The following is a 19558-nucleotide window of genomic DNA, read 5'->3' on the forward strand; positions in this document are numbered from 1 at the left end:
CCACCAGAGGGCACTTTAGCTAAGTTTATGTAATATACTGAACAAAAAAAAAAAGGTTTGCACTGGTGGTTATTAGATGTAGTAACTTAAATAAAGTTGAATGTATCAACCACAGATGTTGACATAAGTGAAGGGCATTCACATCCAAAGTTTTCACAAGTTCAGTCAATAATGATTATGGCCCCCCTCTGCACACAAGCAATGCAACGCCACTGCAATAGAAAATGTGCTTCAACCAGCTGGAAGCATGCCCAGGGCACAGAAGCAATCATCTATTGATAAAGATCTCTTTTTGGGATGGCGTAAACATTGAGTGTGTGTGTGTGTGTGTCTATATAATGTGTGTATGTATTTATTTTTTAGTAGACCTGTACCATACCTTGTGTTTTGTCAGGGAGTATGTTGGAGGCTGTACATTTCCAAACCCGTGAAAGTGGGGCAGTATTACTGCAAGAAATCCATAACAGAAGCAGGTACTGGCACCAGAATCATGTCTGTATATTGCCAGTGGAAGACAAAGCTTCCCAATGTGTTGACTCCGATGAGGTTATTTAATTTGGAATAATCTAATTATTAGAATAAAATGATCTTCAAATCTATGGAAGCCCTAAAGGGACATGGTGTGAATTATAAAAAGAAGGTTAGTGTTGGTGTTTAATACTTGAAAGAAATTGTGTTAGACGCTTTTGATTTTCTATTCTTTTGTAATGTATTTCTCAGTCTTTGCAATAGAGCCCGGGAGGGGACATGAGAGAAAACAATATTGTATTGCACATGCAGCTTTAAACAGAACATCCAATAAGATACACATTTTTTGCATGGTGACATTTTAAACCAAATCAACGATGTAGTGTAAGCGCATAGTGTAAATAATTTAGAGGTCCCTGGCAGTTTTAGTGACGTATTTGCTGAAGTTTGTGGTTGCCTGGCAACAGGGAACGCCACGGGAGGCGGGCCCAAACCTTCCGGAGTGAGATTGAGCTGCCGGGTTTGTTTATTTGGGGACAGATAAACAAACTCAACTGGGTTGCAATTTATTTGGGGGATGAGTTGCGAACACTGGGATTAATATTATCTATACGGAGATAGGCGGAGCGGGCGCTGTTCTCGTAGGTGTGTGGTTTGGAGGGGGGCGAAAAAATTCAAACAATTCTTTTTGGGAGTGACGCATGCATTTTGCAAGTCGTGTATTCTTGAAAATCTTAGTCATTGGTTCTGAAAATATGATGATATCGAGAGGGCGCGTTTAGGGTGGGAATGGGTACCACTGCAATGTGTTAATTTTTTTGCAGTTAATTGTACTGTTCAATTTAATAACAATCCGAACACCTAATTAAGTTAACTTACTAACTCCACCAGAATCTATACATATTTAAATAGATCTCAGTGTATGTCTGTCTGTCTATCTATCTATCTATCTATATGCGCTTTCAAAGTCATTAAAGTATTGCTGTAGTCATCAACATTTAATTGACATATGAAAAATAATTAAAAAAAACAAACTAATGTGTTGTTGTTTTTTTTTTTTTTGCCAATTTAGGAAATCTACAAAATATCTTAGACGTTTTAAAAGACCGTCTTTATAATGATTCTTCAGTTTCTTGTTTTATCTTTAATGAAAGTTCTATCGAGTTGAAACCCCGTGTTGTGCGCAGGTTAGACCTTTAGATACATTCGGCATTCGTGTGCTTCGGGGCGACACAGCGGGGTAATAATGGCGTCCGAGTCGGTAAAGGTAGTGGTCCGATGTCGACCCATGAACGAAAGGGAGAGGGCTCTGAACTGCAAAGCGGCGGTGACTATGGAGAGCGCCCGATGTCAGTGCTTCATCCAGAAGCCGGGAGCCACGAATGAGCCACCCAAACAGTTCACATTCGACGGGACCTACTACACTAATCAGACCACGGAACAGATGTACAACGAGATCGCGTATCTGCTGGTGGAGGTGAGCCATCATTGTTTATATCTGTCTGTCTCTCTATCTATATTTCTTGTATATCATTTGTTATTATACATTTGGGAACCATATGTGCTGACTGTTACCCACAGCCATCACTACAGAGGAAATGGTTATCCCCATGTAACAGCCCCCCATGACGATGTTTGATAGTGGATCTTTAGCTAAAGGAGATGCTGCACATTGCACACGGATTTACTTTGAAGTAAAACGGCATATATTATGTTATACTGTACATTTTTAAAATATTTTGCATAATTTTTCACTCTAATGACTGGTCCTCAGCGTATTGACTGAAGTGCAATTCCTGGCTACAGGGCATACATTTTGAGGTCTATTTTTCCAAGGTATATTTCTTGAGGTGGGGACCCTAACATACTGTGCAATGCTGCATTGTAACTCACCAGTTGATTAATCTGAAGCAAAACCAGGAGAGAAGTAACCAGATGGCAATGCAAAGCCTTGATTTGGAGGTTTGATTCCCGCTTCGATTTCATTTTGCAGGGTGTAACGGAAGGCTACAATGGGACGATTTTTGCGTACGGACAGACAGGCAGCGGGAAATCCTTTACCATGCAGGGGATCACGGACCCCCCTGCCCAGAGGGGAGTCATCCCCCGAGCCTTCGAGCACATCTTTGAGAGCATTCAGGTATAGCACCGCAGGGAGTGATCTTAAAAACTGAGGCTGTTCTGACTTCAGCATCCTCAACAAGCATGGCCTTGGAGAGCTTCCAGTCTTAACTAATACAGTGGAACCAAAGGGTTTGCATACATGGTTGGAGTAAATGGGATGCCAGCATATTTGATGATGGGTTCATTTGTTGAGGTACAATCTGTGTAAAGGGAGCTTTGCAGTGTTTGTACATTGCATCATTGTCAACTAATATATGTGGCAGAAATGTATTGTCAAACTTCTAGGTGTATATATAAAAAAAAGAACAAAAAAAAATATATAGCGAGATATCTGGACAACACATCCATTAGATTCAGTCAAAACTGTTACAGTTGGATGATTTCAGTATTACCGGTATCTACAATTCCATTGTTTGGCCCAAATGTCTTTTTAGTGCAGAAATCGTCTTTGTGTTTCTTTGCTATAAATGCCAATTGTGTTTAAATGGTAGGACTTGGTGCCCATCATTTGCCAAGGAGCAGTCTGCACATGTGAGGTTAGTTAGCAAGGTGACCTACTCTTTCATGGCACTTAAATGTGATTTACATCCTTTGCAGGAGACATGTTTGTATTGTAGTGTGGTGCTAATGTTTCTTCCTGCTCTCGTATTGTCTACAGTGTGCAGAGAATACAAAGTTCCTTGTGAGAGCCTCATACCTTGAAATCTACAATGAGGAAATCCGAGACCTTCTCGGGAACGACACTAAACAGAAGCTGGAGGTGAGAACTCGGCTTGGCAATAGAAATAAATCATGGAGCAGCTCCTGAGGTCTGATGAGCTTACAACTAGCAGGGTCTTCAGTTGATCTAAATGGTGGTGGATCTTAGTAACACCACCATTCTAATAATTAAAGCTACTCCCAGGAGTGTTATGTGTGACAGAAAGAAATATATATATAAAGATAGTGAGTGACTCAGCATTCTGAATATGACCTGGAAGTGAGTTCCAAACTGAAGAAGCTTGAGAACTAAATGCCCTCACACCAGAACTTTCTCATCCAGTTCCTGATGTTAACTAGAAACTGTTATTGGAAGTACAAGCCGGTTTGTAAGGAACAGGTAAATTCATGCAAATAGGAAAGACCAAAACCATGTATTTAAAATCAATACAATATTTCACTGGAAGCTGGTAGTGACCTTAAAACGTGAAAAATGTGAGGGGTACACTTGGTATGTGTAATCCTTCTGGCTGCATCATTTTGAACGTGCTTCATCCTGTTCAATAAAACATCTGGAAGGCCAGCAAAGAAGGAATTAAAATACTCTAAAGAAGCTCACTCGCTGAGGTGTTCGTTTTCATGAAAGACTGATTAGATTGAATGATTTCAGTCGTGACCGTATTAAAATCTGTTGATGTTTATATCTGTTGAATACACCCCTCTGTCTTCTGTCTGCGCATCCAGATGCCGTTCAGATACAAGATTGTAAAGCTTGTTCTGCTATTAATTGTTATTTCTGGAGCTATACAAAGCAGAATGTTATTATAATGTACTGTAAATAACTGTATTGAAGAGGAATGTGGGTTCCTTTTGAAGTCTCTGATGAGACATCCTCTTTTTGCTTTTATAAATGAAAGAGAACAAATGGAATGAGTGTGTTATTTATAATTGATGGCCTTTTTTGTAGTTAAGTTTTTTTTTTTTATAAAACATGCTCGTGCCAAGTTGTGAACCCTTTGTGGCATGTCCTCGTTATGCCTGGTTTCCACAGCAACCAGCAAGATTATAATGAGAGCCTGAAGCTGTTGCCTTGGAGACGAGACAGCACCGACACAGTAATAGGTGACTGTGACTTGCTGTGGTGTCATTTTAAGTGGAGGAATATTATTAACACATTCTGACTGTTTGAATTGCTGGGTTACCTCATTACACAGCAACCTCAGTCCATTTGACCTATACGAAAAACTGTTGCTATGTCCTTTGCTCTTATTATCCCACATAGGGCTAGCTTTTACTGCTTACTTCACCATTAAAACATGGGACACTTCAAAAAGGGGGGGGGGCTTGTTTTTGCAATGATATTTTTGTTATTTTTGTGTGAGTAAAACTCCTTTAGCACTAAATAACTTTACAGAAAAACTACCCCGAGGGAAACACATTAAATAGTTTTAAGTATAATGAAAAATAAATACAAATGGGCATATATACAGCTCTGGAAAAAATTGAGACCACTGCAAAATTATCAGTTTCTCTGGTTTTACTATTTATAGGTATGTGTTTGGGTAAAATGAACATTTTTGTTTTATTCTATAAACTACTGACATTTCTCCCAAATTCCAAATAAAAATATTGTCATTTAGAGCATTTATTTGCAGAAAATGACAACCGGTCAAAATAACAAAAAAGATGCAGTGTGGTCAGATCTCGAATAATGCAAAGAAAATAAGTTCATATTCATTTTTAAACAACACAATACTAATGTTTTAACTTAGGAAGAGTTCAGAAATCAATATTTGGTGGAATAACCCTGATTTTCAAGCACAGCTTTCATGCGTCTTGGCATGCTCTCCACCAGTCTTTCACATTGATGTTGGGTGACTTTATGCCACTCCTGGCGCAGAAATTCAAGCAGCTCGGCTTTGTTTGATGGCTTGTGACCATCCATCTTCCTCTTGATCACATTCCAGAGGTTTTCAATTGGGTTCAGGTCTGGAGATTGGGCTGGCCATGACAGGGTCTTGATCTGGTGGTCCTCCATCCACACCTTGATTGACCTGGCTGTGTGGCATGGAGCATTGTCCTGCGGAAAAACCAATCCTCAGAGTTGGGGAACATTGTCAGAGCAGAAGGAAGCAAGTTTTCTTCTAGGACAACCTTGTACTTGGCTTGATTCATGCCAAAGCTGACCGATTCCAGCCTTGCTGAAGCACCCCCAGATCATCACCGATCCTCCACCACATTTCACAGTGGGTGCGAGACACTGTGGCTTGTAGGCCTCTCCAGGTCTCCGTCTAACCATTAGATGACCAGGTGTTGGGCAAAGCTGAAAATTGGACTCATCGGAGAAGATGACCTTACTCCAGTCCTCTACGGTCCAATCCTTATGGTCTTTTGCAAACCTCAGCCTGGCTCTTCTTTGCTACTCATTGATGAAGGGCTTTTTTCTAGCTTTGCACGACTTCAGCCCTGCCGCTAGGAGCCTGTTTCGAACCGTCCTCGCCGTGCACTTCACCCCAGCTGCCGTTTGCCATTCTTTTTGTAGGTCACTTGATGTCATCCTACGGTTGCTGAGTGACATTCGAATGAGTTGGCGGTCATCCCAGTCAGTGGAGAGTCGTTTTCGCCCTCTGCCGGTCTGTAGCTTTGTTGTCCCCAATGTGTGCTGCTTGACCTTGTTCTTATGAGCCGCCGTCTTTTGAAATTTTAAGGATGGAAGCAACCCGACGCTCACTGTATCCCTCTGGCAGTAAAGCCAGAATCGAACCCTTCTTTTCCTCACTCAAAACTCTCCTTTTCAACTCTTTGGGCATGGTCAATAGTTATTTTTTTATTCCAATTACTTTTGAGGTACTACTAGCACTGTTTTGCCATCCAGCTGGTCCTATTGCAAGAGGATAGTGATGACCACAGGAGTGGTTCTTATACTTTTCCTCGTTAAATAAGATTTGGTTCAGGTGATCCCCTAATCAGTACCTCATTCATTAGAATGAGGTGTGCCTGTGTTGGAATTCAACAGACACTGGAATGGAATGGCTGCCATACATGTAGAGATGCTGATTTAAGAAAAATTTGCAGTGGTCTCTTAATTTTTTCCAGAGCTGTATATATATATATATATATATATATATAATGTAATATACACATACACACATAATCAAATATTAGGGGAATTCAGTTTTAAATCTCCAAATATGTTTTTGTCATGCTTGTCACAGTAACTATAATTATAATATAACTATAAAGAGTTGGGGATACTGAATTTGTTATAACAGTCTAAGACAGTTACATTTTGGAATTTTTCTTTTTCTCTGACTGCTTAAAATAACCTTTATTATTCATATAAAGAAGGTACACCATGAAAGTTAATTGAGTATTGTCGTTATTCCACAAAGGCAGAATAATCAAAATGGCCATCCGCATGGGTAAAATAACACCAGCACTGTGAACGTTCATGGCATCTTCTGTAAAATAACAAGTACAATGTATGGAAAAGCAAGTATGTTTAACCCTAAACTGAAGCTGAATTCAGAGAATTACTTTACTTAGATCAAGCTCCTGCTTAAGAATGCTGGCATAACGTGCAACCGTGCCGTTCGCCTGGTCACTTTGACCTTTGATTTGAATTAGTGCAAGGTCAAGTGGATTTACTTGTGTGTGTCTAGATACCCGCTGTTCCCTTCTAGAAGAACTGTTACTGTATGTGTTTTGAAAGGTGCTCTACAGCCTTATATATAGAATATATATATGCTGTGTGCTTGTTTCACTATATAACCCTATGAAATGTTTTCATAGGTACAAGCCTTGGCTCATGCTGTATTGTGATAGCGGCTGTATTGTGATAGCGGCTGACAGTGTGTCTGTGTCCACAGCTGAAGGAGCACCCAGAGCGGGGTGTGTACGTGAAGGAGCTGTCCCTGCACACAGTGCACAGTGTGGTGGAGTGCGAGCGCATCATGGAGCAGGGCTGGAAGAACCGCTCTGTGGGATACACCCTGATGAACAAGGACTCGTCTCGCTCCCACTCCATCTTCACCATCCACCTGGAGATCTCCACCGTCGGTAAGGAGCCTGGGGGATTGAACTACTACTCCACACGTTCTTTTAACGACTGCTTTGTAACTGCATACGCCAAACAGATAAACACAGTCAAACCTGCTTTTAACAGCTGCTTAAGCAACTTACTACAAATACAGCCATTAGTTAAAGGATAGTTAGCTATGGCAGGTTCAAATTCCACAAACCATATGAGTAGGGATGTTAAACATTTAGAATTGTGCCTTGACGTTTAACCGTGTAAAAGATAAGCATATAAAATAGAGGTTATTCATTCAATATTTATTCAGGTATTTTCTACATTCCCAATGCTTAAAAAGTTGAACGGAACTGAATATCCCTACATCAGATACAGATAGATGGAGGGCATTTGGAGTTTAGGAACCTGAACTTTAACCAGTTTATTAATTTACAGCTGTACCAGGAAAACAAATCTCTACCCTTATTTACACAATCCAGGATTTTTTTTGTTTGTTAAATCAGCAAAATTAGTCCATGGATTTTATAGTAGGAAAAAAAAAACTTGCTGGTTGAACACCCTTCCTTTCACTAAAAATAGTATCCAGTACAAGCCTCCTATAAAAGCCTCCGTCTCCTCTAGACCAGTCCGGTGAGGGCCACCTCCGGGCAGGAAAGCTGAACCTGGTGGACCTGGCTGGCAGTGAGCGGCAGTCCAAGACGGGAGCCACTGGGGAGCGTCTGAGAGAGGCCACTAAGATCAACCTGTCCCTGTCTGCCCTGGGCAACGTCATCTCAGCGCTGGTGGACGGGCGCTCCCGACACATCCCCTACAGAGACTCCAAACTCACCCGGATGCTGCAGGACTCGCTGGGGGGCAACACTCGCACCCTGATGGTGGCCTGCCTGTCGCCCGCCGACAACAACTATGAAGAGAGCCTGAGCACCCTGCGCTACGCCAACCGAGCCAAGAGCATCCAGAACCGGCCCCGGATCAACGAGGACCCCAAAGACGCCCTGCTGCGAGAGTACCAGGAGGAGATCAAGCAGCTCCGCGCCCTGCTGACCGGGCAGATCGGGGACACCAGCCTCTCCAGTGAGTGCAGGGCTACTCCGCTCATCTGAAGGGTGGCAGTGGTTCAGTTTAGTAATGTGTGGAAAGTACTGATCTTAATCAGCACTATACTAAAAACGGCTAGTCATGTGTCTACTTAAAAATAGAGACAGATGTAAATGTACTTTCCATACATTTATGATTTTGTTTCTACAGCTGCTGTCAGCATGCATTTCATTGTGAAAGCATGGTTCAGATTATAGGTCAAATAAAAAAAGATGAGTTTGGATTTGCAAGAGTCAACTGTACTACTCTGCTTATAAATCAAAAAATATTTTACATATTTTTAGACAGAAATTCAGTTAAGGGACTTGTATTAAAATGATCCCAGTAGAGGTTTATGGATCTGCTGCTTTTTAGATCAGTTGAATAGATTACGTATCAAACCACTTACTAACTGCTTCAGGCGCACGTGGATCGTGCATTATATAGGTAGTGTGAATACGGCAGCAGATATACCTTGCTGATATATGTATGTCATCCCATTGTTGTCTTATCTTACAGTTGGTAATCATTTAAAGACCTGCATAGAGAGGTATTACTGTTTGAATTGCTTTATTACTCAGATTGCTGATTAACAGTGCTGCTCCAGTTTAAAATCGTAATTAGCAAAACAAAGAAAAACAAACCTTGCACTTCACGCTAAGCTTGAACTCTGAACCAGAAGGTTCGATACACACTTGAGGTTCCTTGGTAGCTTCCCATCCGAGTGCTGTGCTGGCTCATCCTGCTTAGCTTCTGAGATAAGGTTGCAGAGATTGGCATGAAGGCACTGGTGGGTTTATACTACATTTCAAAATGTTAAACTTTAGGAACAATCTTTGACCGCCTATCCCGTCCTGTGTCCCTCTCTTCTGCTTATAGCTCTGCTGGCCAGCAAGCTCTCAGGAGCGCCCCCTGCAGTGCAGCCCAAGCCTCCACCCAGCCCAGGTGTGGATATTGAGGCAGAGAAAGCGAAGATACGGCAGGTAAGAGGACCCTGCGAGAGCTGCATTAGAGTGTCACTGCAAATGCAACATAAACCTGCCTGTGAAGGTAAGCAGGAGGAGGGGTATGGTTTATTTTTATTTATGTAATGGGGGAAAAAAAAACTTTGGCCAGAAATCCTGCATTTATTTATATTTTTAAAAGATGATGTTATAATTATAAAGTGCATTAATACAGTTGCCTATTTTGTTCTTCTTATAATCGACCCCTTTTTAATGGTGCATGCTATTAATGCAGACGCGAGTTGACCTCACTGTTCTATTCAGAATAACCCCAAGCACCTCTGTGTAAATGAATTGATCCCCTGTTCTGGGGAGCATCACTCTGTCAGGATCCTTTGAAACCGCCTCGCGGCCCCCCAGTGGTCTCCGGACTCTAGTTTGGGAACCGCTGCCCTAAGTTACTTAATTGAACTAATTTAACCTCTATCAGTTAATTGTGTAATGACACCTATCAAACCTGCATGCTTACAGGCTATAAAAAATGATCCAACATTAAGGAAACCTACGCTGTGCAGTGCCTCGGTAGTTATTACCATACAGTATAAAAATATTAAAAATAGAAACACAGTGATTCACAATCCTGGCTCAGAGTGATAGTACTAAGAGGGTGTCCCCATTAACATCCATTATATTTAGGCCAGGACATTTCAGTGTGGTGATAATAAATGCAGAGAATGACATTAAGTGGGTTTGCCTGTCTGTGTACATGTGTGAATATTTGATGGGTTTCCTGGAGAAAACTTGATAACCCACAGTTTTCTTTCCATAACCTGCCCTTGCTTCCTGTTACCGAATCAAATAGAACTTTCTGAAAACTGAAATGTTCATACGTTTTTCCACCAAATTTTTTTAACCCTTTCATTCCTGAATTATTTTTGTCGACATTAAGTTATAGAATTCAAGAAGGAAGTCCTTTATTGAACTTGAACAGGACAACATATTTTTTTAAACACATACTTATACGCCTCAGACTGGGATCTAGGAGTCCCGTGAGGTTCCAGCGTGATTTCTGTTAAAATAAGGCAGGACCTTGAGGTCCTGCAAGGACTGAAAGACTAGAAAATATTTTTTGATGGAAGCAGAATGAGGTGAATCTGGATCCAACTAAGACCACTTTCTTTAACAGCATGTGTGTGCATGTGCGTGTGCGTTCCCCAGGAGTACGAGGAGAAGCTGGCACGGGTGCAGGCAGACTATACCGCTGAGAAGCAGTGCAAAGTGAAGTTGCAGGAGGACATCACCGCTCTACAGAGCACCTTTGAGAGCAAGCTGGCCAGGCTGGAGGAGAAACGCACTCAACGCACTGGTAAAACCCTGCACCCTGCTTTCAAGCAAGGTGGTGATCATTACCAGCCATTCATTAACATGACATTATTGCTAAATACCATCCAACTGTTTGGAAGACAAAGCTCCAGCAGACTCTGATTTGGGTATGGTATCCTGAATGGGGCATTGATACCCATATTGCATACATGCCATGCAGTGATCAAGTCTACCAAGACTGTGCAGGAAATATTAAAAATGGAAAAAGTAATTAACTTTTATTGTTATTTCTCAATCATAACTTTATGATTTAAAATAGATTTGTTCTAATGCCTTCATTGGTGTTGATGCTGATGATTTTGCTATAAAGACACATATGTTTTAGACTAAAGGCTTACTGTTTTGAAAGGGCATTGGAATAATGTATGTTTTGAATACAGTGTGAATTTGTTTGATTTGTGTTTCTAGCGGCTGCCCCTGTGACTGCGGAAGGGAGCTCTGAAGAAGACCTGCCCCGCCCAGGCACTGCTGTCCCCCTGGAGGTCACAGCAGCAGAGCAGTCTTTAGCAAAGGTAAAGAGAGACTGCATTCACACGCACATCAAACAACTTGCTACCCAGTATCATTGCTAGACCAAAGCTTTGTATTTTTTAAGGATGAAAAAAAGGCAGAAGTTTTTTATGTGCATGTATTACGTTACTATGTATAATAACATTCATATTGTATTTGAGGCTTTTGTGAAGAGTCTAAACATGATTGCTTCTGAATATTAAAATGTTTTCAATGCATCGATTTATTACCTTATGGGTTGTAGATTGCAGCTCTAGTCTTCTAGTTTTGCTGCTTGTGCCTAACCGCAGACTGTGTGGTCTCTACCTGTTTGTGTTCTGAAGCCGCAGTCGAACCAGCCCCAGATAGCCAAGCACATTGGCAGTGTGCAGAGAGAGAGTGTGGAGGAAGCGGGGGCGGCGACAAAGAAAGAAGAGGAGGGGGAGGGGGAGGGGGCCACATCACCAGCCCCCCTGGACCCCAAGCAGGTCCTGGAAAGGTGTGTTCCAACATTCATTTTTAATTCACTACTCAGTAGATTTCATGTGCTTAGCTAACAAGTAAAGTTTGGCTATTGGGTGGTTAGAAATGGTGTTGACAGCAGTAAGTAAATTACCTTTATGTATATGGGCAGCAGTGTGGAGTAGTGGTTAGGGCTTTGGACTCTTGACCGGAGGGTCATGTGTTCAATCCCTGGTAGGGGACACTGCTGCTGTACCCTTAAGCAAGGTACTTTACCTAGATTGCTCCAGTAAAAACCTGACTGTATAAATGGGTAATTGTATGTAAAAATAATGTGATATCTTGTAACAATTGTAAGTCGCCCTGGATAAGGGCGTCTGCTAAGAAATAAATAATAAAATAAGTATAACCAGCTGACCCGCAATACCGTATGTCTGTCCTATCATATTAAAGTGTGCACTGGAAATTATCGCGCACTACCATTGGTGGTCAGGGTCCTCTCATGTCCTCCCTGTTGCTGATCGCACTGCTGGATCTTAATTCTGATTCATTCAACAGATGTATGGAACTTAAAACATAACACAGGAGGTCTTGATAAGATCAAATAAAAGTTATTTCCTAAGAAGAGGTAATGGGCTCAATTAAACGACATGGCTGGGCAGGAAGGGCTAGTTGCCCATCCCTCACCTGAAACTTCAGTAAGACTTCCACAGAAGACCACACTTCAGTTACAAGTCTTTCAGTGGCTGGATGAGTGGGTAGGTGTTGTGGAAGGTGATGGTAATGGAGCCCCTTGTTCCTCCTGGCAGGCTGCAGCAGCTGGAGCAGGAGGTAGTGGGCGGGGAGCAGGCCCGCAACGAGAAGCTCCGGGAGCGGCACAAGCAGAGACAGAGCCTGGCGGACCAGCGCAAGAAGCAGCTGGTGGAGGCGCTGGCAGCGACCAGCGAGGAGAGCGACAGCATGCTGCTCAACGTCTACGACTCCATCCAGGAGGAGGTGCACGCCAAGAGCAAACTGCTGGAGGACATGCACACGAAGGTAGGGAGCTCCCTCTGTTCTTACTGGAGGAGAGGCAGCAGGAGTAGCACGAGTTGGTCTTGTATCCAGCAAACTACATAAGAGAACATACAATTGAAACCTTGATTTAAGGCCACCTCGCAATTTTGGGCACTTTTTTATAGTCCTGATTTGCTCTAATTGACATCCGTACAAAGCCTCCTTCAATATATTAAGTCCACCGTTTGCAGTCCAAGGCATATCAAACTGGCCCCAATAATGAGGTTTCACTGTACGGAGTCAGTAATTTAGACCTCCTGAAACTGGATTTATTACAGCGTTTCCAACTCATTTATATAAAACCCTGGTAAAAAAGCAGAACCAGGCCTTAAATCAGTCACTTCAAAAGGAAACCGTGCTTGTTAAAAAAAAAAAAAACAAAAAAAAAACAAAAAAAACACTGATTTGAAAGGGCTGTTAAAGGGGTTATGTTTATTCTCTGCTGCTGCCTTCCCCCACTGTACGAAGCCTTGGTGTACTTCTGGATAGTAACCTCTCCTTTGATGCCCAAATCTGCTCTGTAGTCGAATTCTACCACCTCCGAAACATCTCAAAGGTCCATCCCTACCTTTCCCTCCCGGATGCAGAGATACTCTGTCATGCATTCATCTCCTCTTGACTCGACTACTGCAACTCTCTCTATGGTGGTCTTCCATCACGCGCCATAAACCGATTGCAGCTGGTTCAAAATGCCGCTGCTAGGATCCTTACCAGATGTAAAAAAACATGATCACATTACCCTCTGTCTTGCCCAGCTGCACTGGCTACCTGTGAAGTTCAGGATTACTTTCAAAATTCTCCTGCCTGCCTACAAGGTCCTTCATCACACAGGTCCAGAGTATCTCTCCAACCTACTGACCCGCTATGTCCCTGCATGCAAGCTGAGGTCCTCTGACTCAGGCTTACTTGTCATACCCAAGCAGAAGTGCACCACACCACACTCTTTTAGCTTCATGGCCCCGACTCTCTGGAACTCTCTCCCAGCTTTAGTGCGTGCAGCTCCCACAGTCGCTCGCTTCAAATCAACTCTCAAGACCCACTTGTTCTCTCTTGCTTTCAATGCTCTTCAAGCCTGATATCTGTTATTAGCTGTTGTCTAAATTGCTATTTCAGGTTTTTCACTCCATCTTATTCGTATGATTCTGTATGACACACGCGTCCACAATGTTTAGAATTCACATCCTAGCCTTGTATTTAATGTATTTGCGTTGTTTTTTACTGTTTGTACTATGCCCTGTATTTCACTGTATTTAATGTATTATGCATTGTTCCTCACTATCTTGTAAAGCGCTTTGTGACGGTGGTCCACTATGATTGATTGTTAAGTCATATCTCTCCTGTTTAATTAGGATGTTTGAATCTGTTTAATGCTTACATTTAAAGAAGCTTTAACATTTGATATCCAATCAAAAAAGCCATCCTGAGGAGCATTCCATTAGCGTACTATTAATATTTAATGATTCACTACAACATTAAAGAGCAAGTAGCGGGGTTCCGGCAAATATAGCGTTCCACGTCCCCACGTGCTGCTACAGCTGTTTAAATAACCTACCTGCCATTTTTCCTTTCATTGTTAACATCCTGACAACCAATTGACAATGTGGGCAATAATCCTTACACTAGCAGTGCACTAGAGCGAACATTTTGAAAAGAGCTTTGAAACAGACTTTAAAGTTATAAGTGTAAAATGTCGTATGGATGTTAACAATGGGGGGGGGGGGGGGAACCAAAAAACTGAGGATGTGTAACGCTTACTCTAACGTGGATAAGACTGTTGGTTGGTTTCATAGATTAGCACTATTCCTGGACTTCCACATATTACTTTAGGTAAAATAATCTAAGATGAGTCCTAATTGGGGTCTGTGAAACCAGCCGTACATGTGTACAACATTTATGTGTAAATGGAAAATACTTTGAATAAACAGCCTTGCATGTACACATCCCGTGTCTAAACCCTAAAGCTGACCTCTGTATTAACACCCCTGCGTTCAATCCACTTTGTATGTAGCTGAGGGCTGCAGACATTGAGATTGCTGACCTGCAGTCAGAGTTTGAGTTTGAGAGAATCGATTACCTGGCTACAATCCGGAAGCTGGAGCGGGAGGGCCAACTAACGCAGCAGATCCTGGAGCGTGTGCAGCCGCTCGTCCGTCGAGACTGTAACTACAGCAACATGGACCGCGTCCGCCGCGAGGCCGTCTGGGACGAGGACAGCGCCACCTGGAGGCTCCCAGAGGCAGTGGTGCTAAAAACATCCCTGCCTGCAGGTAGCTACTATGCTAATGCAACTAGAAGCGAATATTTTACTTTGTATACATATCCGTAGTATGTAAGGATTAAGTGACACATTTATTAACACCAATTGATCGCTATAATCTAGCCGTCACTTGATTCTGAACACCTGCCTTTTCTTTTTCCATTCTTCCAGCGGTTCCAACTCCAGCTCAGGGCAGTCTGGGAAAACAGTCAGGACGCAGAAACTCTTCGGCAGAGAATGGAGAATTCCTGCTGGTGTGTATTCAGGCTAACTCATTGACATTACAGCAACACATCACATTGATCAGCTATAGCAAAAAAAAACAACAACTGTGTTTATGGACTCAAGTGCAATTTGAAGACAACACAGAATGTTACATTATACAGGTGTGGTATAGAGTAGGTGCAATATTAATAAAAAGTAAAATGTGGTCAAATGAAACAATTCAAAATGGCAATTGGAACTATTTAGTGTGGTGTCTGATCCTGGCAGGAAGAAGATCGCTACAAGCAGCTGTTGAACCGCAGAGACAGTGAGAGCATTGCCAGCAACTATTTCAAATCCAAGAGAGCCTCCCAGATCCTCAACTCTGACCCCATGAAGAGCCTGGGTGAGAACTGCGTGCGGGGGTATTCAGGGTTATTATCTGGATGTGAAAATAAATAAGACTGTACAGTATGTTTTCAAAAGTATTCTATTTTTATTTTCACTATGCTGTATATTTGTAGTTGGAGATCTTGGGTTTGTTTTGTACCTACTACATAAGTTATATATACTTGAATGTTGTCTTAAGCCAGTTTTTGTTTTGCGTTGATTTGACAGTGAGAGGGAATTGCCTCTGTATATATTTTCTTTTACATATTTGAGCTGATCCTATTAAAAATGTATAACACACACAAAAAAAAAAAAAAAACAACTAAAAACCTACCTGGACCACCATAGCTATTCACACGTTGCTGATGTTTGTTTTGTGCGATTGCTACAGATTTGACCTGTTTTTTATTCATTCTTTTTTGTTTAATAACTTGCTGCTATTCTTTCACTCTCTGCAGCTGTCCACCCTGTCCCCCTCGGTAACGGGACGTCCCATCTCAGCCCCGGTGCCATCTCTCCCACACAGAGCCTGGATGTGCCCCAGCCTCGCCCCTACCGCCTGGAGTCCCTGGAGCTGCTTCCGGCCACTACCAAGACCAAGCGCAAGAAAAGCAAAACCAACCCTAACTTCGATGGGCCCTGAACCACTGTGGGGACTCTAACCAGCCAGACGAAACAGGCCAAGAAAAATCAACAGAAAATTACACCAGGAGCTCATTCTCCACCAAACTGGATGCTTTTTAAATGGCAAATTTTACCATGTGCAATCCGGCTGAGTTTTATACAGCTGCATGATTGCGTCGCTGCTGTAATTCATGCATATTTGACAAGAACCAGTTGATGTTGTGTTTTCAGAAATTCAATCCTCGCAATTCCGAAGAACAAACTGCTACTATAGAAGGAGGTGACAGATCTGCATGGCTATCGGCTGAACTGTTAAACTGCTGTTAATGAGCCTTGGAAAGACTACCTCGGGGTAAAGCAGGAACTGTTTGTCAGATCTCTGCAAGACCAACATTTAAAACAAAATAAAATCAATGCTTTAGTTTACAGAAAACTTTCCCAGTTGAAGAGAAGTAAAGATTTCAGTTTTTGTTATATTAAAATCCCAACTTGGATATTACAGCTTATGTCTGGTGGATCTCCACGTCTTAATTCCACACGGACACACTAGAGCCTGAAAAACATGGCATAGACAACACAAGATTCTGTTGCTTTGCAGCATCTACTTTGCAGCTGTAACAATTTTCCTTGGCAAATAAAACGCACACACAACACTTTTTAATGTTTGTAGTAAAGAGTTATAGATCTTAAAATGTATTTATTAAATTAAATGATATTCTAGCATGATTTGTTCTGTTATTGTGACAGTATGGTTTTGCTGATCTTTTCTTTCTGAAACTCGCTCCACAGACCCTGCAGCTGGGAGAAGAGGTAATTATTTGTGAATAACCCCTTCAACTTCTGCTTAGGAACCTTGTGACTGACAACCAGTCTTCTGTAAATTTCACTAGAGTAGATGGGTGTATGTTCATAAATATCTTTTAAATTTTCATCTAGGAAATCTGGGCAGTTAAAATATGTTGGTGTCAAATGAATGAACTGGGTAAGTGTTGTAACATCCATGCCTTGGAAACTGAAGCACTCTACTCAGTTAAAATAACTCACAAAATAATGAAAAGATCAAATAATGTTCAACGGTTTGTCCAGCAACTTGCTTTAGGATTTACGATGAGACTGGGGTAAAAGAAGGCAAGTGACTGCACTTTGAATTCTTTGTTCCTGAGTATGGTGCATGAAGGATTAGACTTTAGGGATGTTACCTGTACATGACTTGCTGTTATAGCATTCCAGTCCATGGTCTGTACCCAGCAAAGGGTTTGGAGGAACACCTACGAGAGGTATTAACCTAGCAAATCGCTGGTTAACGCCAGTTAAACTTGATACGATTACCTGGCAAAGTAATTGGTGAATGGATCAGAAAGCCCCTCCCCCAGCTTCCACTGTGTATGCATGTCTGTTTTTCTACCACTTTACTGACATGTATAAAAATTAAAAAAAACACACCACCAGTATAAAAACCATGTTATTTTTTTTATATTAAAAAGTCATTTTTATAAATACAAACTTTTAAACAAACAATTATTTTGAAAAAGCACCAAATTATCCCCTCCCTGCATACTGATAATTTACTAATGAAAAACAGCACCATATAACCCCTGCCAGCCCACTCAGCGACTGCCTGCTCTGGACTGCTCCAGAATCACATCCCACAATCCATCCCTTCTGGGGATGACACCACCACACAATAGTAACCAGGGGCCAGTTTCACAAAGCACTTCGCAGTCTGCTTAGCAAGCAAACAGTATCTTGCCTGTCTTCTTTCAACCGCTTTCCTGGTACAAAGTGTAAAGACAGACCTGTTTTGTTACAGAAGTCAGCCAGTCTAAATGTTTAAAAGACAAGTGTTTCTGTAGCATTAATGTGTTTAGCAGACTGCTCCCGAGAAGGGGTTTGTGAAACGGGACCCAGCCTCATTCACAGAAGGTCCCAGCTTAAAATGCTCAGATGAACAGTGCTTTTATTTCTGTTTTATATTGTTTGGAGATTGAGATTTTTTTTTTTGTTGCCAATTATTCTTCAAAAAAAGTGCGAGTCATCGTTCTATGCCTATTTAAAATAGGTAAGCTTTTCAGGCAATTAATTATTGCTAATTATAATTGGGTTTAATACATATACTGATGGTGTTTAGGTTAATTTGTAATATTATTATTACTTAAACAAATTCAAGTTTGTTTATTTTGCAGGTTTAAATGTGTAATCAATTTTACACTTGGGAATATACACTATTTTAATTGTATGAAATCTAAACTAAAAACATGGGTTGGGTTTCTGGTGTTGAAGCCATGTGTAAAAGAACAGAAATCTTTATTTAATGTAATTATTTATCTTTATCAAAGCAGTGAACACCATAAACATTACCAGTATATCATAACATTGTGTTACTTAAGGTAATGAGTAACAGGCCAGGTGCAAACCTGAGGTATGTTGTTCTAGCTTACCATCAGAGATGATCAGCAATAGTATGAGGGGCTCCTTCAATTCAAGGGTTTTTGGGTAAGGGTTGGCAGGGATGTAAATTGAGAGAGTCCAGGACGATCACATCAAAGTCATTGCTTTCAGGAGGCACAAGCCATGCTTGTGGTCCTAACAGCTGGAATGCCCCCATAATTACAAAACACAGACCTAAAATTTACTGAGCTTTATTTTGTTGAAAAGGTGGAATGTTTTGCGATTTGTCTTTGGAAAGCAGCAGAACTTCATTACATTTTTATAAAGGGAGATTGCACTGCTGATGGAAAAATAATAATACATACGATCAACCCTGCAGCACTGGGGGCGAAAACCAAAACAAAACAAAAAAAAATGGCAGACGGGCTGGTCCTACCTAAACTAGAGTCTACTTCCTTCTTGTTTTTGGTGTCCACGTTGGTACAGCTGGTCTCTTAAGGAGGGTTGTCTGAAAATAGTTAACACATGCCAGCACTATGATGGAGACATTTCTTACAGCTGAAACCCAAGTGGATATAAAATGGCACATTATTGTGACTTTCAAAGAAATTAACACTAAGGGGGGGTGGCTTTACACAGCTGAATTCTTACTGTAAGAAATGTCACTGGAAACCCTGAGAGTGTAGACAAGGGAATTGGGCAAGGGGAGGAGAAGGAGGGCAGAGGCAACCACACACAACTACTACAAAGGATAGACAACCTCTCAAGTGAAAATCCTTTTATACAGGACACTGTCAATGAGTACACATTACCTGTTTATAACTATCCCTCACCTGTAGGAACTGTTTGTTAAATAACAACAAAATTAAAAAATCACCATCACACTGTATAAACCATTAGCTTTCTGGAAGTGGGAATCAAAACACCACAGCAACCATTTCCACAGTGTAGAAATCACAA

General features: G+C 41.5%; 1 protein-coding gene across 1 annotated transcript; it reads left to right on the plus strand.

The window, feature by feature from the left end:
* The first annotated feature begins 911 nt into the window (after positions 1–911).
* On the plus strand, positions 912–19536 carry LOC117432125 (kinesin-like protein KIF17). The gene is made up of 14 exons (XM_059002684.1): positions 912–1945; positions 2462–2608; positions 3251–3352; positions 7161–7350; positions 7946–8398; positions 9281–9384; positions 10564–10711; positions 11137–11240; positions 11562–11716; positions 12489–12717; positions 14744–15002; positions 15164–15246; positions 15485–15602; positions 16045–19536. The coding sequence occupies exons 1-14, from the start codon at positions 1715–1717 to the stop codon at positions 16227–16229; spliced, it is 2508 nt and encodes an 835-aa protein (XP_058858667.1). The 5' UTR covers positions 912–1714; the 3' UTR covers positions 16230–19536.
* Positions 19537–19558: the final 22 nt, after the last annotated feature.

This window comes from Acipenser ruthenus, chromosome 27 (genome assembly GCF_902713425.1).
Source record: "Acipenser ruthenus chromosome 27, fAciRut3.2 maternal haplotype, whole genome shotgun sequence".
Classification (NCBI taxonomy): Eukaryota; Metazoa; Chordata; class Actinopteri; order Acipenseriformes; family Acipenseridae; genus Acipenser; species Acipenser ruthenus.